General features: G+C 35.4%; 1 protein-coding gene across 1 annotated transcript; it reads right to left on the bottom strand.

Moving 5' to 3' along the window:
• Positions 1–660: 660 nt before the first annotated feature.
• Positions 661–27,360, bottom strand: CCDC138 (coiled-coil domain containing 138). The gene is made up of 11 exons (XM_036398629.2): positions 27,166–27,360; positions 25,997–26,155; positions 24,723–24,842; positions 23,230–23,307; positions 23,044–23,154; positions 20,713–20,868; positions 19,840–19,956; positions 18,608–18,800; positions 16,192–16,374; positions 2,154–2,292; positions 661–1,081 (listed from the first exon to the last, which is right to left on the bottom strand). Exons 1-11 carry the CDS (start codon positions 27,358–27,360, stop codon positions 910–912), a joined length of 1,623 nt encoding a protein of 540 aa, XP_036254522.1. The 3' UTR covers positions 661–909.
• Between the last annotated feature and the right edge of the window lie 602 nt (positions 27,361–27,962).

Raw genomic sequence — 27,962 nt, forward strand, 5'->3', positions numbered from 1 at the left:
TTTTATACTGATGTCAGTGTTAGTCAACGACTGAAATACAGCAGATCTTTAAGCTTTAACTGCATTTTCAATTTTATAAATAGAGATTTTCAGTAATTACAGTACGAATCAGCAATGGAACACTAATTTTAATTTTTAGAAGTATCCTATTTCCAATTTGTAAGAACTTCTAAACACTGAACTGTGGCGGACAAAAATATATTCATACTCAGAAAAGAAATGTGGGTACTGTGAAGATTGTATTGCAAATTAAAACAAAACACAGAAGAAGCAATAAAATAATTTTATGTTACAGATTACTACTGCCAGACATTTTAAGAAATGCTTTTATTTACATTTGCAAAGATACTACCATCCAAAGTTGCACTATACAAAGCAAGATAAAATACTAAATGTTACTTAAATACAGGAAAAGATCAAACAAACTCTAAGAAAATTCTGAAATCAAACCAACAAAATGTCTTATTCAATACATCTAGTTATGTTAAATTAAAATCTGGTTTTAATAATTAAAACTACAGGTTTATCAAAAGATAATCTGCTAAGATACCTGTCTTCTACTTATCAACCATAAAATAAATTAAAGAATTTATAAAACTCTCTGAAGAGTCAAAAGTAAGTTAGATTCATACCTGTAAGGAAAGACTGGTATTTCTGATCTGCTTACTCTAAGGATTCAATTGCTTACATTGCATGAGTCATTTACAACAGCAGCATTATTTCACTTTAGAAAATATTGAAGAAAGCCATCTAGCATATTACAAAGTTTTTAATTTCCCTTTTTATGAAAGAGTAAAATGTAAGTGAGAATCCACACAACACCCATCAGTAAAAGAACCCTCTAAATTTCAAGTAACATAGGCAGCTGGTATAAATTATACAGAACAATAATTGGATTGAAAGCTCGTGCTAGTGACTTGTGCTTAGACTGGAGTCAAGAGAGTTACTCGTCAAGAATTCCAAATTCAGCAGAATTGAATTGAGGTTTATACAGAGGAAGGTGTGACCTGGATCTACAGTTCTACGCAGTTCTTGGAACATTCGATGAAGACCAAACATTTCAAACAGCTTCTTATTGCTTCTGCAAAAGATTTGGAATAAAATAACTGTCAATTTAAAATTGAGAGGTTTCATATAAACACTGAAGATGCTACAGAGAATATATTTTTAATGAAGCAAAATGTGCATTATTTTGAGTATTTCATATAATTCTTCTATGTATGTTTCTAAGCATAATGTTTTCAATGCATGGTGAGAAAAATTTGGCAAAAAATTAACAACAATTATCAGTTTTCTTGAGTAAGTGATATGTACACATAGTATAATGAAAGCTCAAGGAAAGGGCTTTTCACTCATCTGAAATAAGATTTCAGAGACAAATAAAAAAATTAGGATTTATGAGCCAATTTTACTTTGACTAGTAAATGTCAGTTATAATTTTAGATTATTTTATAGGAAATTTTTTTTTCCTAGAGTTCAATTTTATTCCTTACAAGAAATGAAAACCTCAGTTTTGTCAACAGCTTTAAGTCCAATGTAAAAATTCCTCAGTTTAGATATCCCCTTACAATAATGAAACAACCCCACTGAGCAATGTGCCAGTGAAGCCCAGCAGCACATTGCTATTGATATGATGACCTTTGTTACAATAAGGCAATAATCAGTAAGCAATGGGAACACAGTTTGTGTTGAACATTCCCAAAAGGGCTCAACTGGCTCAAAATCTTAAATTTTTTTAAGGAAATGAAAACTGATGAAGCTTGAACGCAAGTCAAAGGTAAGACTAAAATTTCAAAGGTGCTTACTACTAAGTATCTGAGTAAAACTGGAAGACTAGGATTCTCTTCTAAGAATTCTAAGCATTTTTGTCACCTGCAGATGTAAGGAATAATTCCTCTTTAAGTCTACATTGTGAGGCTTTTTTCTAGTTTGTACTCTGCAAATTGAACTAGATTTATGCACTAAGTGAGGAGCTTATCTTAAACCTCTATGGCAGAAACAGTTAAAATTTAACTGCTACAATTACAAGTCCAGCATTGTATATGGTGGAGGGAATAAACAGAAAAACAGAGATGAGTTTTTGGAAAAGAAAAAAGGTCACCAAGTTCATTAACCTAATAATAGCTAAGAGAATAACGGTAATAAAGGATTACTTTATTCTGGAGAGTTTTTGCAGTATAACACAGAGCTTTTCCAAAACTGCAATATCTAGCTTAGAGCTTCGAAGCAATACAGAGCAAGTCTGGAAGAAGGATTCATTGCTGCAGGCTTCCAGGAAAGGCTGTAAGGAACCTGGAAAAGAAAATTATTTAAAAACTGTACCACAGAGGTCAGTGCAGAGGAAAGTATAACTGCTACTGATACCTTTAGAAGGCCTTAAATGCTTCATGCTGTGCCATAATTACAACAACCAAATATTTCAGTTCTGTTGAACATGTGATGCAAAGCTCAGGTAAAACTAAAAACTGAAAAAATGCAGGTTCCTTAGAGTTCTGACACTATTGATCCTTGAATTGAAGCAGTGTCTATTATCTTGAGAACAAAGGAAAACAGGAAACAGAATAATTTTAAACTCAAATAAAAAATCTTACATTGAAAATGTTTATGCAATGCTCATTTATCATGGTTCTTTCCTTCAGACCATGGGAGGGGAACATTAAGCTGAGCAAAAAGACTCAGAAAGAAATATTTTAAACTACTGCAGATCACATGGGCAGGGATAGTACATGTAAGAGATTGTGTGAGACCTGAGAGTCTTTCATCATCAGCATACTGTCCCTGTACTCAGTTTCAAGAGAGTAAACACAGTAATTAAGAGGTAAAAGTGAGATCTGTACAAAAATTAAACACAAAAACCCTTCCCTTAAAATAGTAGATGAGTTTTTATGTCACACTGAAAAGCATTTCCCTCTACCCTGTTTCCCAAAATCTAGTAACTTAAAAATAAGGTTAAATCTGTTCTCTGGTTATTTAATTTTTGGTTCTCATATTACAGATTAATTTCTAGCAAAAACATAAAGAAAAGAAATAATGATTTGTTTTTCCTTAAAATTAACAGACTTTCATATATATACCACAAGGCATTTGCATTATAAGAATACACATGCAAAGAAAATATTTTAATTGCATAATGTTAAAATATTTAATGTGTTCCACTTAATAAGAAACTGCAATATGCAAATGACAGCATAAACCAACAAACAAGACATTAAGAAAAATTCATATTCTGAATACTGTAATTTATAATTAGGATACCAAGATGTTTTTACCAGTACAAAGAGGGCTGGATGTACGTTTTGGTCAAAATTTTCCCCTTCCTCATTCAAGGACATACAATTTATTAAATGTAACAAGTAGCCTTGGAGTGAATTCAAGGTTTTAATTTATTTCAGAAGGTTTACTGATAAAAAAGTCTGAAGAAATGCTATGGAAAACTGTTTGAAATAGGGCTTAAAAAAGAAACCAACTTGGCATTTAAAGTCAGCCCAAGAGCCTAGATAACTAATTTTTGCGCTGTGCATTTATGCTGAATTTTCGGTAAGGACCCAGTTATTCCTATTCCAACAAATGACCAAGTGCCACCTCTGATACACAGGGAACTCTTGAGACTTGTGGGCCTTTGCTGGTTTATACCCTCAAATGAAGACACTGAGAAACAGCAAATGCCTCTACCACAGATCAGAGAAACTACAGCTATACAACATCTTTCCTTTCTTTTCAGCAGAGGTGATTTTGCTCCTTTGATTTAAAATGTTGAATTCAACAGATGGAATCCACAACATACATAATGGAGTGTGTAGATGGAAATCATACAGCTGCAGGATAATAACAGAATTTGGTAAAAAGAGGCCAACCTTGCAGCAATAAAAAGCAACAACAACTGACGTTCTGTAAAGTTTGGAAAAGGTAGGCAGATGTTTTGTGGTTTGCATAGCTGAAGTATCCTCTGTTCTTTACCCAAAGCAATGCAAAACAACAATTAGTCAAAGACATATGCATTATCAAGACAATAAATCACTATAAATTAAGTTGATTTTCTGTTTACATCTATTTCTGTGTTTTTTGCATTCTTCCTACCATGTTTAATACACCTATGATTTTATGCACATTGTCCTCTCTGTTTTAGTACTACTTCCAGCTACAATTTGCTGTCTCTAAATTGTAACAGCAATAAATATAAAACCAGAATGAAAGTACAGTAGAAAAGAAAGCAGTAATCAGTGAAAAAAAGACAAGTAAAGATACCATTTCTCATTTTATTTTAGCTTATGGTCTTCAAGGCATACCACTTTTAATATTTTTTTCAGTATTTCTGTACTTTCTCTGCAGAAGGTATTATTTTTCAGAAATTGTCATATGAAAAAAACCTCAGGGCTATCTGACAATTACAGCAAACAGAAAATCCTTACATGAGCTCACCACATGAGCTCACCTACATTTAGTGATATGTGACTGACATACACTCGGTGCTCTTCATTGAGCCACTGCTCCCTGTGGCAGAACTCTGGGGTTATTAAGTACATACAGCAGAGCCTTAAACCTGGAAAAAAGATTAACTAAAATTTCACTTCTGGTATGATGCTGTAATGCCCTAGTGAGTCTAGCTTGTTAAAATCCATGAGAAGAGGTGACAAAACTATGAACAGAAACAGCAAATAAGCAAAGCCCAATGAACACAACCGCCATCTTAAGAGTGCTTCCTGGCCAACTATTTCTATCACTGAAGAGTGTTTGAAGTAAAATTTCTGTAAATAGCAGGAAGAGATAACCTTCTCTAAAGCAATGAAAATCTAGGACTACAAGTTATATAGTCTGTAACTTTATAGTAATCTATGGAGCTACAAATTTATAGAGATTCTTCTAAAATTTGCAACAGTTCCCCCAAATGACTGCCTATTCCCAAGAAACAGAAATGGTCGGTCCTATCAACCTGCATGCACTGCACGACTGATGAAACGTGTTTTAACAACAAAAACTTGAAACAGTATCTCTTACTAAAGATGCTTATCAGAAAGAGAAGAAAAGAATAAATAAATGTGTGAAAATGCTGACATTCAAGAAACAAACTGAGAAGAAAGGCTTTTCTTCTTTCTATTGCCTGTTAAGACAACAAATGGCTTTAAAAAACTCATATAGCATGACTTCTGACTCATCTGACCTCTGATTCATGAGCTATCTGCAGGTAACAAAGACTGCTTGGATGAACAGGGTAATCCTACAATTTATTCCTATAAATACCCTTAAATAGCCATAAAATGCTTTTAATTCCTTTTCTGCAGGGTAAACAAACACCATATTTAGCTGACCTGAATATTTTTTGCTGCCCTGCTCTTACTGGTTCCTTAACATATTACATAAAAAAAAAAAAAAAAAATACACACACACACACACACATATATGCTGTAAGAATGTTCTGACTTTGAATTTTGCAAATTAATGTAAAAGACAACATTACTTTTAAGACAGAAGATTTTTCCTATAAAACAGAAAAGCTAACATGATAATAATATCTAAATGTTTGGAAAGTTAATCACGTGAAAACCAACTGAAAAAATACATGTTTAAATGGACTTTCTGTACACTGTTTATATATTCAATTCAGATAAGCCTTTGAAGATTATATTCTAAGTATTCAGAAAATGAACAAAAAAAATGTCTAATTTAAATGCATCTCTAGCTGATTAACTAAAAATAATAAGCTTCATATTTTTAAATATTTTGGTGGCTTAGATTCTGCACAGATTTTGCTTTTAACTATTTTAGAAAAATATAATTGGAATTTATCCTGACAGGACTTTGTCACAATTTAAAATAATCTGCAAAAGCCTCCAGTGGTATCCTTAAAACATTAGAGCATGCTGTAGTTACATTAACTTGGCCTGATTGGTAGACTGCAACGAACAATAAGCAATTTATCATTGTTGACAGGATTCATATGAAATTTACCCTCAAAGTAATCAGTCACACAGCATAAAATCTCACCAGCTATAGTTACCCAGAAAATTCTGTTTTCATACCTAAAGCTATGTGACTTCAGGAAATAAAATGACAACTCTAAGTTCGTGTTTCAACAAATCACCAATTACAGTTTTGCCTCATTTTCTAATTGAGAGAGGATCTGATGGGAGAAAAGAGAACGCGTCTCAGCAATGCAAGTGAATGATGCAGCAGGGTCCCCCCACCAAGAGTATCACCACCCTTTACTGGCTGTGAGGTGGAAACAAAGCAAAGGATGAGGAAAAGACTACCTAATGCCTTCACTGCCCCAGTCTTTAATAACAAGACCAGTTGTTTTCCAGGTACCCAGCCTCCTGAGCTGTAAGACAGGGACAGGGAGTAGGAGGAGCTCCCATAATCCAAGTGGAAATGGTCAGTGACCTGATGCACCATTCAGACACACAGACAAGCCTATGGGACCAGATGGGATCCACCAAAGGGTATTGAGGAAGCCAGTGGGAAATGCTCACCAAGCCACATTCCATCATTCACCAGCAGTTCTGGTTAATGGGGAAAGGCCTGGGTACCTGGAGCCTGGCAAATGTGACACTCATCTACCAGAAGGACAATTCAGAGGCCTGTCAGCCCAACTTTGGTGCCAGGAAAGGTCATGGAGCAGCTCATTCTGCGTGTCCCCACATGGCATGTGCAGGGATCAGGCCTAACCAGCACAAACACAGGTTTATGAAAGGCAGGTCCTGCTTGACCAACCTCATCTCCATCCACAGCCAAGCAACCTGCTTGGTGGATGAGCAAAAGACTGTGGATATGGTTTACCTGGATTTCAGTAAAACCCTGTTTCTCACAGCATTCTCCTGAAAAAGCTGTCTGCTCAATATGTGGAAGAGTGCACTATTTGGTGGGTAAAAACACAAGTAAAAAACCCCCAGACTGGTAAAAAACAAGTCAGGAAGCAACACTTTGCAAAGAGAGAACAGTCAATGCAATGTATTTATTGGATTTGGACCAAAAAATGGAAAACTGAATATATGTGCCTTTCAGGAACTAAAGCTGAGAAATAAAAAAGAAAATAAAATGTACAATAGGTTTTTCTGTAAGTATGTGTATAGGAACTCCAGTTGTTGAGGAAGAATAGTCAGGTATTTTTGCCTGGTAAATAAATGCTACAGCAGTTACAACTAATCTAAGTGTCAATACCATTTGAGAAAGCAACACGTGATATATTGCAGAAAATGGGGGTTAGTAGAATGGCTGGAAGGTGTGCTGTGTAAGGAATTCACTAAATATGAACTTCAGTTTTAAACACTGATTTTTGCAATTGTGCTTATCTGGTATACTAGTTAACAGACTATGGCATGAAAGTAGGAATAGTCTATTGAAATTCCATGCTGGAACTGCCTACTTAGAATGCAGCAGGTATAAAATACATGGAAATCAGAATTATCTTACTTGCTAGAATAGCAGAAGCATAAAGTTGATATACTAAAAATCAACATACATTTTTCCTGGAAAATCACTGATGATCAGTGGATCAAAGGATGGATTTGATCATCAGAGGATGAAAGCTTTTGCTGTGCTGATTGAACTCAGTTTGTATTTGAGCAATCAAACGGCCTTACCATTAAAGACTGATTCTGATAAGGCCTGACAGAGAGAAAAAAACATTTTACAAATAACCTAGGTAGCATTTTAAATTGAAGATGTACACTACTATGGGTTTCTTTGTTCAAGAAGCCAGAAAAGGCTCAATGAAATACCAGAATCACAGAAGGAATCACAACTCTCTCAGCACACACCTGAAGGAGCTTTGTTCCAAACACAAATGCTAAGAAAACCTTAGCATAAAAACATCACCTGTAGCTCTGTAACATTAGATTGCAAGTGAGAAGGTATATAAAGTCTGAGCTCTGACAATGCACAGACATGACTCAAATTATACAATTTTAAATTTCCATTTCCAAGGAAAGCCTTTCATTATGGAATTATATCAATTATGACATTGTTCCAAAAAAAAGCTGGCTAAAAAGTACAATAGTTCTAACAGTCAAATACAAAACAAAATATGTATAAAATATTTTTCCTACTTAAATAATTTTATGGAAAAATATAAAACTGTAAAGTTTTTATTAAAAATACACAAGTTTAGTAAATAAGAGCAAACAATATCTTACTTGAATAAACTTGAGTGTTCTAAAGTTTTCATAACTTAAATTGACTGGAAAGGGGATGTGTATATCCAAATACTGATATAACCAACTCTCTTTAACAAAAAGGTAATTTTTAAAAGTTAACATTCACATCTACCTTCAAATTGATACACTGCTTAAGAACCACGTTATTACCCAAAATGAATAGTGAAACCTTACTTCTGAAATGGCTACTTGGCTCTACATAACTTTATATTTAATGGCTCCTTTTATTTCTTGTTTTGGAGTAGATGAGACAGGGGTCCAAAATTCAAAATAGCTAAGCATTACAAGACTGTTGCTAGAAGAGGGAGAAAATAATGACACAGATGTTATTTGTTATTCGAGAAGGGCACTTCATACTAAATGAATTTCATCAAAATCGAAGTATTCAAACTAAATTTTAACAGCATTAACAAAAATGTGTGCAAAGTTTTGGTGTACTTGTTTGCTTTCAGCACATATAGGTGGGTCCTAGCATTATCTAGTCTGCATTTAACAGAGTTAGACATCCTTATCTGTGGTTAAAATATTAAACTAAAACATCTATTAATCCAACACAATTGTCCACTGTTTTCAGAAGAATGAAAAAAAATTACAAAGGTAAGATAGGATAATATAGGAAGGATTTCCTTTCAAATGGTTTGTATTTCAGTGCTCATGCCATATAAGCTGTAAATCATTTCTATCATTATAGCTTCAAAACACAAGTCCTCAGGACAATTTCACATCTGCTTTTCACACAGGTGAGGGGAATCCTACCTTAGTACAATATTCACCAACTAGACATTTTTATCCTTCCAGTACTGCAGAATAAACTCACTTGAAAAGCTGCAATCCTGCAAAGTTACCAGGAAGATAATATGCTAGAAAATGTTGAATTTTAATCTGTTTAGGCATATGAGCATTTTTTACTCCATGCCACACTGCATGTAGTCTGTAAAGTTTCAAAATGCTAAGACTCAAAAGGAAACATAAAGGGATAGGTTTGAGTTTTCTTGGCAAATTCTGACCATTGACTTTTTAGAAGTACCCACAGAACAGTGCATGTTGTAGAATTCCTAGGATCATTTATGGAAGCATTCCAGCAAAAAGGGAAAAAGAAGAGTCCTCAATGTAAGAAGACTTCAGTTTACATTTAAATAAGCATAGCTTCTTACTATGGAGAAAATCCTTTTATCTTCACTGGCTTCACTAACTTCCCTATGAGACTACATCTGGACACAGACTTGGTTATCCATGACCATAATATTTTCTTCCAAAAAAAATTAAAACTGTAAGTAAGGTTCAGTGAATATGTAAATACAGCTCATTTTTGCAGTTATTAAAATTATTCAGTTATGTCAATATGGTTAAGAAATCACACTTAAGCCCTACCAGAATGTGCCATAACTTACAGTAAACTTCAGAGCATCATTTTGAGATTTTTTTTTGAAGGTGCTCTCAGTTTGATTTGTGAATAAGTACACACTAATATAAAATATACTCTCTGCAAAACAGAAACAAGCCTGAAGACAAAGTACATTTAAGTTTTATTTAAAGCAAATGCCAGTGTTTTGTAATGCCCAGTGAGCAGGTAAGCTTGGATTTCATTGAATGAACTTAAGGTTGAAAAAGGGGAATGTACTAATCTACCTGACACAGTCAGATATCACTGCAGGAGGAATTTAAGACATATGATGTCTTTGTATAAAAGTGCAAAATGTGAAACTGAGGCAGGGAGCTCTCTGTCAACAGTTTCCAAATCAGGCATGAACCAGACTGCAGTTAACAATGGTATTTTTGATAGGTGAATATAAACTCACTACATCATTTGAAACCCTTTAAACTGATTTACAGGTTTAAAATAAACACAGTAAGCTGTGTGAGAAGACAGGAAGAATATTATTGAACAAGATTGCATATGACAAGTATTCAGCTACAAAGTGATTTAATACCAATGATTTGATGTTCTTCAACACCCACAGAACAAATTTTCTTGATGAGGTCATGCTATTTATTACTATATTGTTTCCAGAAAATGTTTCAAGTCTGGTATCTAGGAATTCTCTTGAACAGTGTGCTGCAACTACTGTTCTAGAAACAAGGTCTGCTGAGGAAAGAAATTTGTATTCTTAGGGAGAGAGCTTTGGGGTATGAAGATGCCCTGGAAGCCACTGTTTCATACTATAACAATCTGGATAATTAGAAGTAACAATTACTTTAATTATCAAACATTAATTTTCATAGTAATTTTAATGGGAAATGGTAAGAGCTTTGTTAAGCAATAAATACATTAAATGCCATTTGACTAAACTGAAACGTCGGCATGTAGAAGTTAATGTTTTGCTCTCAAAATTTCAAAGGCAGTCAGAGCACTCTGCATTTGTGGAAATCAATCACAAGCCATTCAGCATTTAACAAGATATTAAACCTACTTTCTATGACAATTCTATCAGAGAAGATTTTGATTTTAGATCTGTCTTTACAAGGGTCATAGCTTAGAGATGGGACTAAAAACTGAACACCATGGCCTGGTAGCCTGCTTTCCTTAGCTAAAGTAAGGAAACCTTCAAAAGCTCTGGTACTGAAATCTTTCTTCCCTATTAAATGAGCAGGAATAGATATCTTATCCTTTTCCTTAATGAAAAGCAAGGAAGATGCCTTTATAGGTCACTCATTAGATTCATAGACCAAAAGAAGGATCAAGCTGAATGTTATGGCAATCATCTGAAGCCTCAGATTCAAGGAAAAGAGCACCATGACTAAAATAACACTGCAGGACTTGATCCCTTGACTCTGCTTTCATCAGTCAATCTTTGTAGCAAGGGAAAGGTTGGCATCCTCCAGAAAACAAACATGGACTGAAATACTGGCAATGGGTATGGAGCACAAAAAAGAAATTGAAAAGGATGTAACTGAACTGACAGTCCTCCTGTCTGACCATGGAACAAGAAAGGAACCAATGAGATAGCTACAGCAAAAATATAGCTAAACCAATTTATACACCATTATGTACAGTTTGAAACAAAAACATTAGCAGAATCTAATAAGAGAAAAGAGATAAAATATCTTTGTAGAGTTGATTTTCTACTATCATGTTCACAACAAGCTGTTAACTCCCACATTTAGAATTTAGAAGCAAATTGTTACTTCCCCTAAAGGGGGCTGACTAAACTAACCAGACTACAACTTAAGCCACTGAGCTCATCTGAAAAAAAAAATTCTTCTGCATATAAACAACATGAAATATAAATTCTTTAGAATTATATTGTTTATCATAAGAATTACCTACATTTTTATTTCAGTTACTTATTAACTTTCTAGCACAGGTTAAAATAAGCAATTTGCTAACAAAATTCAAGTGGTTAGGTAAGGACCCACACAGCTGCAAAACTTTATTCCTCAAATCTACAAACAGTAAAAGTAAAGAACAGAATCCACAGAAGTACCGGAATATGGGAAAAACTCCAATACTATGAGAGCACAAAAGTAAACTGAAACTGAAGTTCTTTTGACAGAAAGTAAACTGTCTGAATTACTGCATAACATCTTTAGCAGCTCCTCTCACTCTTATGCCCTGAGGAGCATACTAACCTCAACTTTTTTCTCCCCTGACATTTAAAAGTCAGCCTTTGGTCCAACTATGAATGAGTTTGTATATGACAGGAAGAATGATCAGTAGAACATTTTACCTCTTCCTTAGGCCTTAAGATTTGTGTAAAAGAGGTGAGGCAAACAAGATCAGCATATATATATGTATAAATATATATATATGCTGATATATATATATAAATATATATATTTATATATATTTATATAATATATAAATATATATATATTTATACCACACATATATGTATATTCTGTATATCACACACATTGTTACAATTCCAAATATGTTAATGATTGGGTGTACTTATCTGGTTGAAACAAGAGCTAATTTTCTTCACAGCAGCCCTTAAAGTGCTGTGCTTTGTATGGGAAGCTAGAAAGGTGCTGGTAACACACCAGTCCTTGGCTACTGCTGAGCTGTGCCAGCACAGTGTCAACACTGTCTCTGTAAATTCCCCCTCACCAGCAGGCTGGGGTTGGGCACGATCCTGGGAGGGGACACAGGCAGAGCAGCTGAGCCAAAGTGACTCCCATACCATATGGCATTAGCTCAGCAATACAAGCCAAGGGAAGAGAGGAGGAGGAAGACATGAGAGGGGAATGGGGCATTCCTTATTTATGACATGTCTTCTGGAGCAAACTCTATGCATGCTGAAGCCCCACTTCCCAGGAAGTGGTCAGACACTATCTACTGATGGGATCTTTTGGTTTCCTTTGGTTCCATGTGTGGACTTTGCTTCTGCTTTAATAAACTGCCTTTATCTTGACCCAAAATTTATTTCTTCAATCTTATTTTTTTTTCCCTGTTTTGCTGAGGAGGGGAGTGTCAGAGTGGTTTGGTGGGCACCTGATGTTCAGCCAGGGCCATCCCATTATATTAGGACAAAATAATGGGATTCGTTTTTTTAGAATTATACAATGGCATGGAAACTCACAGATGTCAGGAAAATAACAGTGCAGCCAAACTTGATGCAACTAAGTTTCAAGAAGCACATAGAAATTAGCTTCCTAGGGGTACCAAAAGTCTTAAACATTTCTTCACAGAATTCCACAAGTGGCTCAGCTGGAGAGGTACACTCCAGGTGTTATCTACCCTTGTACAGAGGAGATGCACAAAGAGAAAAAAGTACTGAGGTATGTCACCTTTCAGACCTCTATCATTTTCCATTGAAATGTTGGTGTCGGGACTCTCACAGATTGTTGATGCTAAACTCCTGAAGAGAGATGGACTGCATGAAAGGCTGTCTGCCAGTAACATCCACAGCAGAGAGACTATTAATTTTAATTTGCCATTAAAGTCTTGGGCAGAGAGAGAAAAAAGATGATACTAATGCCTCAGCTGTTGCATTTGACATCGTATTTTCAGTAAGTGAAGCACCATCAGTGTTGTGTGAACTTGCAAGGGAAACCTGAATTCTGAACCCACTGTACCAGACTACTATGAAGCCAAATAATTATACTGATCCAAAATGTAAGAACATGCAAACCAATCCCAAATCTGCTTAAGCAGTACTGCACTCTCATTCTAGCTTCCATCAAGAGAAATATCTGTCTTAGACTAATAGGCACCTTCAGAGAGACCTCAACAAGTTAGAGAGCTGAACCATATGAAGTTTAACACTGTAAAGTGCCAGATTCTGCACTTAAGATGGGGCAACCCTGGATGTACGGGCAGAGTGGGGAATGAGAGGCTGGAGAGCAGCACTGAAGAAAGGGACCTGGGGGTCCTGGTCAGCAGAAAACTGAACATGAGCCAGCAGTGCCCTGGCAGCCAGGAGGGCCAACCCTGTCCTGGGGGGCATCAGGCACAGCATGGCCAGCTGGGCAAGAGAGGGGATTGTCCTGCTCTGCTCTGAGCTGCGGAGGCCACACCTTGAGTGCTGGGGGCAGTTCGGGGAATAAAATATAGAGAAGTCATTAAAGTATGAGTGTGTCCAAAGCAAGGCCATGAGGATGGCAAAGAGAGGAAGCCTTATGAGGATCTGCTGAGGTCACTTGGTCTGTTCAGCCTAGAGGAGACTGAGTGGAGACCTCCTTGCAGTCATCAATATCCTCATGAGGGAAGAGAAGGGGCAGACATCAATCTCTTCACTCTCATGACCAGTGTGAGAAATTGAGGAAATGACATGAAGCTGAGTCAGGGGAGGTTTAGGTTGGATATCCATGGAAAGGGTGGTTGAACACTGGAAGAGGCTCCTCAGGGAAGTGATCACAGCACGAAGCCTGTCTGAATTCAAGAGGCATTTGAACAACATTCCAGAGCACAGGGTGTGACTCTTGGGGTGTCCTGCACAAGGCCAAGCATTGGACTTGATCCTGATGGGTCCCTTCCAACTCAGCACATTCTATGATTCTGTGATTCTTCATATGCAGCTTAAATAATTATCCTCAGTATATGAGGGAAACCCAGGCTTCATTTCTGGAACATGAGAAAAATAATTTCTCACAGGAGAGAGAACCTACCTAAGGACCTCAGCTAAGTCTGGACTGCACAGAAACATTAACATTCATTGCTTATTATAAAAAAAAAGTACAGGCAGTTACAGGAAGTAGTACTGCAACACAGTGGTTATTTCATATCTGATTCACATTTTTCAGCCTGGACAACCAAGATTCAAATCTGTAAAAACACTCCATAAAAAAAAAAAAAAAACTTAAAAAACAAAGTGCCAGAAAAATTTCAATGCTAGAAAACAATGCTAGAAAAATTTCCACTGGCCTTTTTTCCAATTTAATTTCTAATAGCTTCATCTCTAAAGGTATTATTTTCGAGCAAGAGTATTGTAACACTCCTATAGAGCCAGAAAATTACTGCAACAAATTGAGAGAATGCCTAGGATGGTATATATTACATTAAAAAATAGAAGTCTAGACTTTGCCTCCTGTTGACTGGATGCTGTCTTTTTGGATAATATGACTCCATATTTTAATATATGGCCATTACCTATGTCTTCATATTTAGGGCTGCACATGAATACAGCTTTAAAACTGAGCATGAATTCCTGTTTTACTCTAACACAGAAAGTTCTCTTCTGAATAAGTCACTGCCGCCTTCCAAAGTTTGTCTTTAATGACTTTTTAATTGGAAACTTACAAAGGAATGAAAACCCCATTTCCCATCAGCAACACCATTTCTCATTGTTAAAAATTTCTTGCAAAACACTATGTATTGGAAAAGAGCAGACCATGCCTAATTTGTGTATTGGCAATTTATCCTACCAAAGAGGCTCTACATAATATAATCTTTATATCCAGTTGCCAAGAAATAATTTTCAATCAAATGTCAATTTAATTAAACAGTACTCTTCTGTCTCTGATTTTACATAGACACAGCTTCTCTGAGAAGCAAGAAAGCAAAATTTGAGTCTCACAATGTGTCTTCATTATTCTTCAAACTGCAGGCACCTAGTGTATCAGAATGGTATGCTAGGTAACTGAAGATGTACTGTCACAGTCATTACCCAAAGAAATACCAAACACTGTCCATCTTGCTTAGATGGTTACCTTTGTGCATTCAATTAATTCTTTCCCCATCACAGTTATGACTATTAGGAAGAACAGTGTAAGACTGCATTCATTACCTGGTCAGAAAAAGACTGCAAGGAAGAATAGAACTTTAGTTAAATATTTTTGAACTTAGGTTGCTACAAAATTGCTTTTTTCTCAACGCTATACCATCCCAAGTCAAACATGCTTTCTATTTTACTAGTGCAATGCATAATAACAAAATACTTCCAAAACAATATGCATTTCTATTCTTAAAGGCAGTGAGTGATTTTATCTTAAAAAAAAACCCACTCACAAGGTTTATTCAACGTGGCATTGGAATATGTCACTACCTTCATGCTCACCCAGGTGGTTATCAATTGATCCTTACCTGTATCACCTGGAAAAATGCTGTGGCAAATAAGATTAATGCTTTTCTAGGGCCAAGGCACAGTAAAATTCAGCAAAACATAAACATCTCATCTAGAAATACCATTTCCAAACCCTAGAAACTGAAAAATGATTGGGGATGAGCTGGTCATCCAAACTAGGAAAATAATTAAAATAGAACCTATTTTTTATCTCCACCTTCTGGCAGGTTTTCATGATTTGGGTTCCCTGGCACAGCCTGACTTCAAAGAAAAATATCAGCAAGGTAATACAGTGGAATAAAATGAAACCCAACCAAAAAATAGCTACAAAATTTCACAGCAAGAAATAAGAAAGTAACCAGGATGAAATACAAAAGAGTGGCTGAGAGGGAGAGGAAAACACAAGATGACTCAGAAAAAGAGGGACAATTCAGAAATGCATTTTATGTCTTTACTGAATGTACACAGTACAAAGAATTGCTAATAGTACATTAGACTATACAGCTTTTACACTGTATTTTTATATGCTTGTCCATTCTTTATATGCTTTGCTCACCTGTTTTCATAATGATTTTTTTTTTTTTGTAATTACCCACATTTACCAGATTCCATGGTCATCTGAAGTAATCCATCAAGAGCTCTGGAAAGCAGACTTGTACTGGATACTTTTAGGTGACTTAATACGACAGGCATACATTGGTATTCCAAAAATAATGCTTTCCCTTCATCTGTCTTCAAGTCTGCACGAAGGGACTCAAATGCCTGAGCCAGGTAATCCACTGAAAATACCAAATACAGGCAATAAAACTTCTATAATCCTTGTTTCATTAAGCATGTGAACAACTATCTGACAGCTACCATGGCAGATACACACTTAAAAGTTAAATATCTGAAAATATTAAATTTACTTATTATTTGAAGACACCCTCTGCCTATTTTTATTCCTTAACAATCCATTGTGAGTGGAGAAAAAGATTATCTACAATTCATATGTTTAAGAAAAATACACCTACAAATGTAAAGTCCTGCAAATATTTTGTTAGAGGAAAGAAAATACAAACTCACACAGTTTGAGACAATGCTGGTTTCAACATCTGGGAAACCTCTATTAAGGGAGTCAGTGGCTGATTTGTCTGAGTGAGAGTAATTATTTTCATGAGAGTAACTAGTCCCATTCCTTCTATAAAAAGCTGTATATTTCAGTATAAACACTTTATATTCTCATCCATTCTGAGAAATTATAAAAAGGATGTAGATTAAGTGGACAAATCTATTTTCTTAACTTCCTGCTGTCAAATCTTCCTCAGTATCTTGGTATTGCATTGATCATCTGGAGCACAGAAAATTAAGCAGAAGGAAACAATTTATCCTACTGCATAAGTTTAACTATGGTGCCATCTGCTGGATACTGACATTTTGAAGGAATGAGGACATATGTTCAAACCAAATCTGCTATTTTATCACCAGATCATTAGTGCCATGTGGTCAGAGTGATCAAAATTCATACACGGTGATATCTGACATATGTTTAACAACAGATCATATTTTCTGTGCTACAGCAGCCAGCAGTACAAAGCAACCATGAAAAGCTAAACTGATTCATTCTAATCAGGAGTGTTCATCTGCTTAGGGAAAATCAGTCTATGCAATGACTAGTTTTTTATTTCAATTCTTCTTACACTGTTTTTATCCAACATTCCTAGAATGTGAGTATCCATTTGAGACTAATTATCATGCTTCACTGAAATAGTTCCCTCCAACAGCTGGACCACTGTGTTAGTTCATGAATGGTCTTCCACCATATTTTATTCCTGTGTTTAAAATAAATACTTACAATATAAATTATTGCACAGGTCATTAAGCATAAAAACATACTAATCTGCTTAAACATCTAATCCAGAAGCATGGCTTCCATGAACAAAAACTCTATTCATTATCTATCCATTGAAAATATTTGGCATTCCTGTTTTGTGTCAATCAGGGTGCCACAGATAGTAGCAATTTTGTGACATGGATCTCTGCTGTCTAAGAAATGCTCCAAAATTAAACATATTTCATGGAACAGACTAAAAAAATCAGATGTCAAAGCAGGCATCTGATTTTGACATTTTTGCATGATATTTCAGGAGTACCTTGAAAATTAACATCTCTGTAACCTATATTAATCTCTTAGTGTTATTGACAAAAGAAACATGTTACCTGTAAAGATATTTTAAAATACAAACCATTCTGAGGAAAATTTATAGCAAAAATAGAAACATGGAATAATTTAGGTTGGCATCTAGTCCAACCTTCTCTGAGGTTAGATTGCTCAGTTGTAACCCCACTAAAAAATTACTTGCTATCAAAATGATCCATGCTTTTAGACTGTCTTTGAAAAGGGAAAATAAGTGGTTAATACCACAAAGAGTTGGAAAAGGGTTATAGAGATGTTCATTCTTATGCTATCCTTGTAAAATTTATTCTTGCAGAATAACCCGTTATTCAGACACACAGTACTGCTGAGTTGCTGCAGGTAAGCAGGAATCACATCTTACACCTGCTCTTAATGGTATTTACTTTTCTGTCTGACTTCCATAATAAAGGATCTGCAACACCTTGTTCCCTGTTTCTCCTGAAGAAAGATGAGACATTAAAACTGAAGGTAGCAGTTAAAAAACCAGCTGAGAGAAGAGTTATCTTATTCTTTGAGTTGTATTTTTCACATCTTTTCTCACACTGTTCAGACACAATCTGATTTGTGTAATCTCACAGTGTCTACTTTGAAACCTTTATCTTCTCCCCCCTCTTCGGTAATGCTGACTTGTCAAGTCATCATACTGATAAAAACACAAATTCTAACATAAAATGAATAATAGCAAGATTTATACTTGTATATTTTGCTTCACAATACCCAAGTAAAATCACTTTTAACTAATAAAGCATAATAGACTCCACAGTATCACTAAAATGCTTTTTGTCCAGGCACATGACTGAAATAGATAAATTCATGTTAAAAAAATCTTGACCTACCTTGTTTCACTGTTTTAAGCACAATCAAAGTCGACAGAAACCTCAGAGGCATACAGAAACTCTTGAAGAAAGCTGCTGACTTTGATTTACTTTCTGTAGGCTGTTCAGAAGAACTGTGTGGGTTTCCCTTACTCACTATGCCTTTGAAGATATCTTCACCAAGTCTCCTCATGGTTGATCTCATTGTTGTGTGCTGCTTCAAACAGTGCATGTAGTTAGTGCAAACATTACTACTTGACATACATATGTTCTCCATGCAATTAAACATTAAATTGCAAATGCTTTGACCATGTATAGGAATATAATCAGCATAGGAGATACTGCTTTGTTTCAAAAGCTGTTGAACAATATTAACCCGGTGCCTTATCAACACAGACTTCAGCAAGAGACTAATTAGTGAAGGTCCTGGATACTCTGACATTATTTAGTAAGCTTGCCTGAAGTTATATCCTTTAAAAGCATGTACAGAATCAAGGTCTAAATATGAAGCTGAAGAACACCACAGAGGTAACATCTACTAGATTTTCATCATAAACTCTATAGAAATATTTCCACAGAATCAAACTTCACAATATGCTTGTTTAAAATATAGTCACTTACTAGAACTAAACCAAACATCTTACTATTGTATTGAATTTAAACTCAGGATATTTACAAAGTTTCTAGCATTTGATTTAGCAAATGAACATTGACAGTACTATGCTGGCTCTGTACAGTATGACAACTATCTTTTTCTTTATTATATTGCTAAATATTTTCTTATGGCAGTCTGGTCAAAAAGAGCAAGGAATGTCTTGTGGTTAGACACCAAGCAGAGGACAGAAAAATCAAAATTTCTTCACTGCTTTGCCACTTACTTCCATCACTTTCAACAAATCTCATTCTCATAAATGACACAATAAAATAACTGCCTTCTCTAGTGCAAGCTTTGTTAATACATATGCAAAAATATAACTTCAGTTGTGCTTAGACATCACAAAAGAGATCACATACATAGGGAAACTACATTTAAATACACAGTGCGAAATTTAAATTTAACTTGAAGAAGAATTTGTTTTTCATTTGCCACTTTCTGTGGTCAATGCTATGAATTTATGTTTTACAAAGACAGCAGTTTCTTTTCTATATGCTACCTGAAAATATCCATTTTTCATATATATTTAATATGCAAAATCCATTAATATCCTCTGTGATTTTTTTTAAATATACTGCAGGATGACTACTTGTTTTACCTGTGTATCAGTGTCTAACTGTCTTATAGACCAGTAAATAAATTTAATCACAGGCACGTGCAGTTTAGGATTCACATATGGCATCCACTGGAGTTGCTCAGCAGCTATAGGCAAAAGCTGCAAAAATATAGAAAAATAGAATTACATGCAGTATATATATGAACTATTCTATAAGCTAAGTGTAAGTGAAAAACAAACAAACAAACCTCCTAACTTTCTCTTGGAATTTATCAGTTTACATATGCTAATGTTCTCTGGGCAGATCCAGTACAGCTACCAGAATTATATGCATACACAGGTGTTAAATTTTACATAGGTTTACATGTGGGAATGGAGATACATGTGAGCTTAATCTCATGTAAATCCAATCACAGTGACTACAAATCTTTTATATAATAAATAAATACAACAAAGTGAATTTTCTGAACACCTCACTGATTTCTAAATCTTGGTATCACAAGAAAAAACAATAGAGGTGCTGAAATACAGCACAGGATCACCTTTTATTGGTGATAAATTGAAATTTTAGTATCTAAAGAGGCATAAAAATATTTTAAATTTGATCTGTTGATATCCTTAAAACAATGCATCACACATAAAACACAAGACAAGCTATCACCTCACAGAAGTTACTTGAAATAGAATGCTGAAGCTCTTAGGTTGAGACACGATATCACACTTATTAAAAATTATCCATTTGCTTTGCAAATGTATTATGTCTTACTGCTGGAATGAATATTGATTTACTAACAATTATTTTATTTTAATTACACGATGGCCTGTTATACTCTCAGAATCATTTAAAGCACAGCAAAATCGGAAAACATATTAACACAAGCAAACAACCCAAGGAAAAAACCCAAACCCCTTTACCTTCATACACTTTTCCTGAGTACAGGAGTTCTTTGAGCTCTGGGTAACCCTAGGTTTATGACTCTCTTCTTTTGTTTTTATTTTGCTAAGATGCTGGTCAGAGATCCAATCCATAAGATAAGTTAAGAGTTCATAGACTTGTGAATTCAATGGTAGCTGTAATATATTCACATCATCAGATATTTCAGCTTTCAATTTAATGCTTTTTCTAAGCTAAAGCAGTAACAGACTAAAATACATGACAGTACATTAGCTATGAAATATTATGCATAATAGAAAGGATGAGAATTTTATGCCTGATAAAATCTGAGAGGTGAGTTACTGTAGTGTGAGCTTGTGGAAAATGCATTCAAGCAGACCGTGATCTTGAACAGGCCATGTGTGCTCTGCTGGCCCTTGTACCTAGGGTTTGAGAAGCCTGTATAGTATGAATGGAACTGTACCTTACAGCATCTCTGGGAAAGCTAAACTGTATGCAGATCAAAGGTGGGAAGGTGGCAGTCCTGACTGGGAGACCCCTGTACATCAAGGAGTCAGAGATCCACACCACAGTTAACTCGAGCAGTGCAGCCTGTGCTGTGCTGCACAGATAACCAGCTGCACAGTTTATCCTGTGCTTGGCTGCAGGGTAAGCTCAGGCAGCTCCCTCTTGGTACTGCTGATCCTGCCTGGCCTTGGCCTTGTCTAAAAGTGCAACAAGTTCTTCTCCCATGAACGTCCTTCATGAACAGAGTTGTTTTCTTGCAAGATATGTAAAATGATATATATGTTGAGTGGCCAAAAAGGAGGGGCTTCTTTCAATGGACAGGCTCTGCTCAGCATGGCCTGAGAAAAGTCCACCAGGGCTCCATTTGATGCTCACAAACACAATGTTCCCAGCATCTAAAGGGACACATCACTTACTCACTCTCTATATTCCTCCTCTTACTCTGTTTTATTTTAATAGCCATTTAATGAAGCCATTTATTGTCAGCCTTTCTTACAAAGATCCAGAAGGAACCCTGCAGTGTTTCTTTCTCTTTCTCTCATACTTCTCCCAAGTGCAAAACAAACACCTATAGTGATGATTTCTGGTTGTGAAAAACATGGCCATAATTTATTTTGTACTTGATGAAATGGTAGTAAAACAGCTTGGAAAAAAATTAATTCAGAATCACTACACTTTATAATTCTGGACAAATGAAATACAGGAGAAAACAAATCTTTAAAGTCCTTCACTTTAAAGAGTGTGGGAAATTCTTATTTCAATACACTAGACCTACTTTGTTTCATTTCATGCAATCCACTGTTGATAAATTTAACTGGGTAACTAGTATTGTTTAAAAAAAGAACAAAAATTTAATGAAACTCTCATCTTGGCTCTACTATATTGCAATTAAATACTCTACAAAAGAAATCCAGAGATCCCTGAAGACAGACTGCATGAACAATTCCCTAAAGACCTCAAAACTTTTCTTCTATCTACCTTCAGATAACTCCTTTCCTCTTCACTCAGAACTATAACTACTGATACTATTTGTATTTCATGTGCAACCAAAGTATGCTAAAACCTATATAAAGAGAATTTATCGGCTATATATATAGACAGCACAGTTTTAAGGCATTCACTGCAGATCAATTAGATAGGGTGGTGTGAATATCTTTCTCATTTCACAGTTTACCTCTAGCTGGAAAAAAAAGCATAACCAGCTGGGACCAGACAGCTGGCAGAGTAATACCATAAATGGAACAACATGGAGACAGAAAGAATTTCATTAAGTGATGTAAGAAGGTTTTTTTAGGAAAAAAGGTGATTGTTTTGGAACTGTGAATGAACACTGCATTTAATCTCAGTCCTCCACTAAAGATTATTTCTCAAAAAAATAATAGCAGCATACCGCTTTTGGTTTAGAAGATTAAGGTTCTTTATTGGATACTTCTGAAAGACTACTTTTTACCTGGTGCTATTCATAAGGATATTGCTGTACTGTAGCAGTAACCAGAATGAGCCTAAGATTTGTTCTGATGCAGCAAAAGAAACCTGTGACAGTGGATGCAGGTTATAATTCTAATTGGCAGATGACAGATAACATGATCTGAGGAGGAAAACTTGCCATATAAATAATAATATACACATACACATAAGCAATATGAAATCCAAGACATATTTTTAGCAACAAAGTTAACTCTTTGTTAAGTGTGGGTTTTCCCCCAATATAATCTGTTTCTCTTCTTAATGTACCTCATAAAATAAAAAGCTACATTTTGCAATTTCTAGCAGATGCAGAGAAAACGTTACACTGCCTAATATCTTCCAAATGAATAGATTCAAGACTTCTGCTTAATTCTTACCGTAGCAGTTCTTGATTTTGCCATCACTTTTTCCTGTTTCACAGGTTTGCCTTCTTTCATCACTTGACACAAATCATTAGATTTCCATACCTTTGAAAATTCATGCTTCCTCTAAACAAAATATAACAATGAATTATATTTCACTGGTTACCTATAAAAGCAGGTACATGTAAGAACAAACCTTACTTGTAGATTTTCTAAACGAGCTTTTGCTTTTCGTGCTTGACCTTCCAACTTCTTGTTCAACTCAGTTACATCACTTAACTGAAAGAAGCAGAAAATATTAAACTGTCTGTAAATTCCAAACTCACATCATGACTTAATTATCACACTGAAGTAACTTAATGTTGTTGAGCAGCTAAATTATTTAAGTTTTTTCTTATTAGCATGAAAAGTGATAGAAACAAAATCATCATCCACTTCCCTCAACAAATTACAGAATCAGACTGGTTGAGATTTGAGAGCACCTCTGGAAGACACCTGGTCCAACCCCCAGCTCAAGCTGGGCCAGGAAGAAGTGTCAGTGTAGTGCTTATGTCTGGCTGCTATGTCCAGACAGCTTTTGAATAGTTCCAAGGTGTTAGACTCTTATCACCTCTGTGGTGATAAGATAAATAAGGATAAGTTCCAGGATAAATAAGACAGCAGCAGTATCTCTGCAGCCCAACCTTTCAGAGTGCAGGAGAAGAATAAGCACTACAATGGCACTCTTAGATATACATGCACTTCACATTTGATTACTTGTCATGAAGAAGTGCCAAAAAGGGACAAATTCAAGAATGTTAATCATAGTCTTCTTAATGGGGAAGGTGGTTACTGACCATGCTAAAAAACCAGTTTGCTTGGTGAGAAAAGATCAGGAAAACTGCAACCTCCATTTAAATAAAAAACCCACCATGCTCTATCCATACAACAACAAACAGCATGATCACCACAGAAGCCCTCAGTTTGCACAGCAATGCAAAGATTTTATAGTGATAGGAAATAACAAGACAGATGGATTGCATCAGAACTATCAACATCCTGTGAGTTAGGTCTGACCTTCTTAAGGGAAAGAATGAGGCTCTATTGTAGATTTTTTCTGTATTCAGATTATCGGGCCATTAATTAGGTCAATGAATAAACAATGCTCAAATAATTTAGTTAATTTGTGTATCACCATTTTAGATCAGACTTAAAAGTCAAGTGAGACAAATTCCTACTCTATGCATTACTATGAAACACACCATTCTAGTTTACAAATTGAGAAAGTACTGCCTTCATTAAAATTTGCAAAAATAACTGAAAATACTGACCAAACATGAAGTTAGAAATAATCATTCTACTTTTTATTTAGTAGAATCAGCATAGCAATTTGGCACAACAAATCTGCACAGGTGGATTCCATTATAAATGGAATAATACTTTCTCTCCATCCATTCTCAATGGACTTTCCCTTCCTAACAATTAGCTGTAGCTAGTGAGTCGGTAGAATAAATCCTACTTCTTTTTTATACTGTAAAAGACCAGAAAGGCTAAATTTCAAGTACTAGAAACAAGTGAGAAAAATATTTTCAGTCATTCATACAATTCTTGTCTTAGAGAAACAAAAGGTCAGCAATTTTGCAAACTCAAGCTGCTCAAATATTTGTTGACTGTAACTTGTAGAATTATTTATGACAGGAAATAATAAAGTTTACCTGCTTTCTTAAAGAGTCATTCACATCCCTCAAGCTGTCATATGATGACTTCAGCCTCCTGTTTTCTTTAGTTATTTCTCTCAAGGCTTCTGTCAGCTGCTTAACTTCTGCCTCATGTTGCTGTAGAAATATGAAATTTAAGACCATGTTCTAAAAGAGACTAGTTGAGAAACAGTAAGTTCCAGTTAAGTGTTAAAAGAGTTGGACAAACTTTCTAATGTGAAGTTCTTCGTGTCCAAATTTGCATGTTCAGTCAGCAGTGAGAAAAACAAGCTCTGTACTGCCTATTACAGAAACTGAGAGCAACATGCACCACCTGTAGCTCCTATTGCTGCCTATTCTACCCAGACCAACTAAAGACATGTATATTTCTCAAACAATTCAGATGTGGGATGCATTTATGAACTAAAATCAATGACAAAGCTTTTACTTACAGCTCACTCTTCCAAATATTTACAAAAAGTCGTGACTGTGTTTTGGGGTTTCAACTCATGTTTCTGGCTTTGCTTATTCTGAATCACACAGAGTGAGAAACTAACCCTATGCCTTGTAGAGACTGGGGCTCTGGTTTACAACACAAACATATGAATTATAAAATACAACCTGCATATCCACTGTCATTCATCTCTTACTCCTGAAATTTGTTTTATATTTAATCTTCTCTGGACCTTCGATTTAAGTACCTCAGATTTGGTAAAATAGCAAGGTTTTATTTTACTGAAAATATTCTAGCTTTCATTACTCTTCTTCCATGAATTCACTCTTCTTCACTACTCTTTCTTTCCACACCCCCAAAGTTAGGCTGGTCTTCCTCCAAACTTTGTGAGTCTTTGTTTGCTAGTACTCTCTGCAATAGGTGTTATGTGAGAAGATCTCAATGTGTCTTAAAGCATTCCCAAGGAAATCCACTGCAACTACAGCTAATGCAAAGATACTCATTTAACTTACACACAACTACAGATTGACCACATTTTTTCCTCTAATACTGCTTACATAGCTTTCACTATTTTACAAAAAAAATTACCTCCTTTTTCTAACTTGTAACTGTAAAATGTACTACTCATCAGACAAGTAAATGCCCCATTCTGAAACAGAAATCATACAAAAACTCTAGTAATATTGTTGAGTACTTTTTATTAAATCTTTCCTTTGGGGATTTCAAGGACTTCAAAGAAATAAGCAGGATTTACAGCAAACATGTGATGGCTTAAGATAACTACAAATGAGTTAAAGGGCATATAGAGCAATATCTATCATTAAATATATTATTTCACCTCTTTTAAAGCTGCAATTTTTGTGTGAACTTCTTCCTCAACACCTCTTATTTTAGCCAAAGCTGCTTCGTGTTGAAAAAACAATGCTTCTTGTTCTGTGAGACAACGCTCTCGTTTCTGCAGCTGCAGAGCATACTCCTGCTGTGCTGAACTTTCTCTCTGTACCAAGAAAAAAAATGTTAAACTACGTTAAATACCCATGTGAAGTGTTCCCAAATTATGCTCAATTTAAAATTTTGTCCCAGAGATATGTTTAGCTCTTTGTGAAATTACAGTTACACAAGAGCTTATTAATACAAAGTATCCTGACAGCCACCTCTGCTCAGTTTCCTCCCACATTAACCCAAAGACCTCCATGTGCATTGGAATGGCACAGCCTCCCAAAATGTAAAATTCAACTCTACATTGATGCTCCAGAAAATCAAACTTTGGCTTTTGCTTCCAAAATATTTGGATAATGCTATTAACTTTTAAGACAGAACAGAGTTTGATGTGACTGTGTTGAACACCTGATTAATGATATTGTTCCTTCAACTAGTGAGAAGTTGTCCCTGAAAAAGTGGTGAAGAAAAAAAGAGATACAAAATTATTTTTATCTCATATATTGGATAAGACAATTATGGCAGGGAATCCAGCAGAAGCTTAGGAACTATTACAGAGTAAAACCATATAGGAGGTTCTTCTATTAGTAGCCTAAACCTGGAGATGAGCTGGTGGGATGAGTAGAGGGATTTTGGAGGAGGCCATGAAGGCAAGTGCTTTGGAATGCCTAGAGTCAGGAGAACAGTTTCAGATGTTCTCAAGAGAAGCAATGGTTGTGAGAGTGCTTCCCTCTACACACACAGTGTGTCACAAGACAGTCTTGGATGTAGAAACACCGTGTTCCAGCTCCCTCAAGCTGAATCTGCCCACCTACCCATCTACCTGGTCTACCCAAAATTCAAATCAAAGCATCACTACTGAATCACTGAATTAATCTAGGGGAAGAGGAAGATAGAGACACAGATTTAGTATATAAGTAACTATGGTTAATATAAATTAATAGTAAAAAATAATAGTTTAATATATAAGGAAGTTTTACTATATAAGTAATTTCAGATTTGTTTCTCAAACGTGAGAATATTCATAGTGTTATTCAACAAAAATTTGAAGGTGATTCCAGTTCCTACCTGGAGCTTCTGATGTATGACAAATAATTCATCATAAATCTGACTGATGTGAGGTGGTATTAAACCTTGCCTATTGCATGCCTGAGCACCAGTTCCATGCACAATTTTCTTTAACAAACCATGGTTGATAATTTGGTCTGTATTTTCTTGAGTATTTGCAGCCAAATGAGATGGTAAAGTGAGGCCTGTCAACATGGAAAAAAATGCATTTTACAGTAAAAAATCAGTCCTAGCTAAATATTGATATGATAGTTGTACAAAACTGGCAAAAATATGTTCTAGGAATTCAGAGTTACAAGTACAGAGCGAGACGTATCAAAATGTGAAAGTAATCTAAAGAATTAAAGAGATTTGATCCAAGTTCTTGTTCCCTGATTTATTCAAACTGAACCAAAAATCAACAGTTTTGTAAGTAAAACTATGCCCTCCACTGCAATATAGAAATCCCAGAGATATCTGTATGGAATCTGTACACAGACTGAATCAGGTCACCAAAATCTCCTATTATTTTTGTAAGGGCTTCAGGTAACTGATCTGCTGCTGATTAGACCTTAGGGTGACATCTAAGTAAACAGGACAAGAGTTAAGAAACTACTGGATGCCACATGAGAAAATAACACTAGTATTGCTTCAAGTATGTCTGGACCTCCTAAAATAATTCTGAAGAAAGTACCCACGTGAAAGATAAAATCCCCACATTAAAATACATTTTAGGTGACTAGTGTATTTCTGAATTGAACAGAAATACATTTACTAGGAAGTTCTTAAAGTTACATGTTATACTTCACAGAGAGTTG

This window comes from Molothrus ater, chromosome 2 (genome assembly GCF_012460135.2).
Source record: "Molothrus ater isolate BHLD 08-10-18 breed brown headed cowbird chromosome 2, BPBGC_Mater_1.1, whole genome shotgun sequence".
Lineage (NCBI taxonomy): Eukaryota > Metazoa > Chordata > Aves > Passeriformes > Icteridae > Molothrus > Molothrus ater.

Excerpts from the sequence above, each read along its gene's own strand:
- CCDC138 (XM_036398629.2), bottom strand. The coding sequence starts at position 27,360 with ATGTTGACAGGCCTCACTTTACCATCTCATTTGGCTGCAAATACTCAA. Across the intron at positions 26,156-27,165 it reads TCATACATCAGAAGCTCCAG|AGAGAAAGTTCAGCACAGCA; the intron begins GTAGGAACTGGA and ends TTCTTGGTACAG. Across the intron at positions 23,308-24,722 it reads ATGACTCTTTAAGAAAGCAG|TTAAGTGATGTAACTGAGTT; the intron begins GTAAACTTTATT and ends TGCTTCTTTCAG.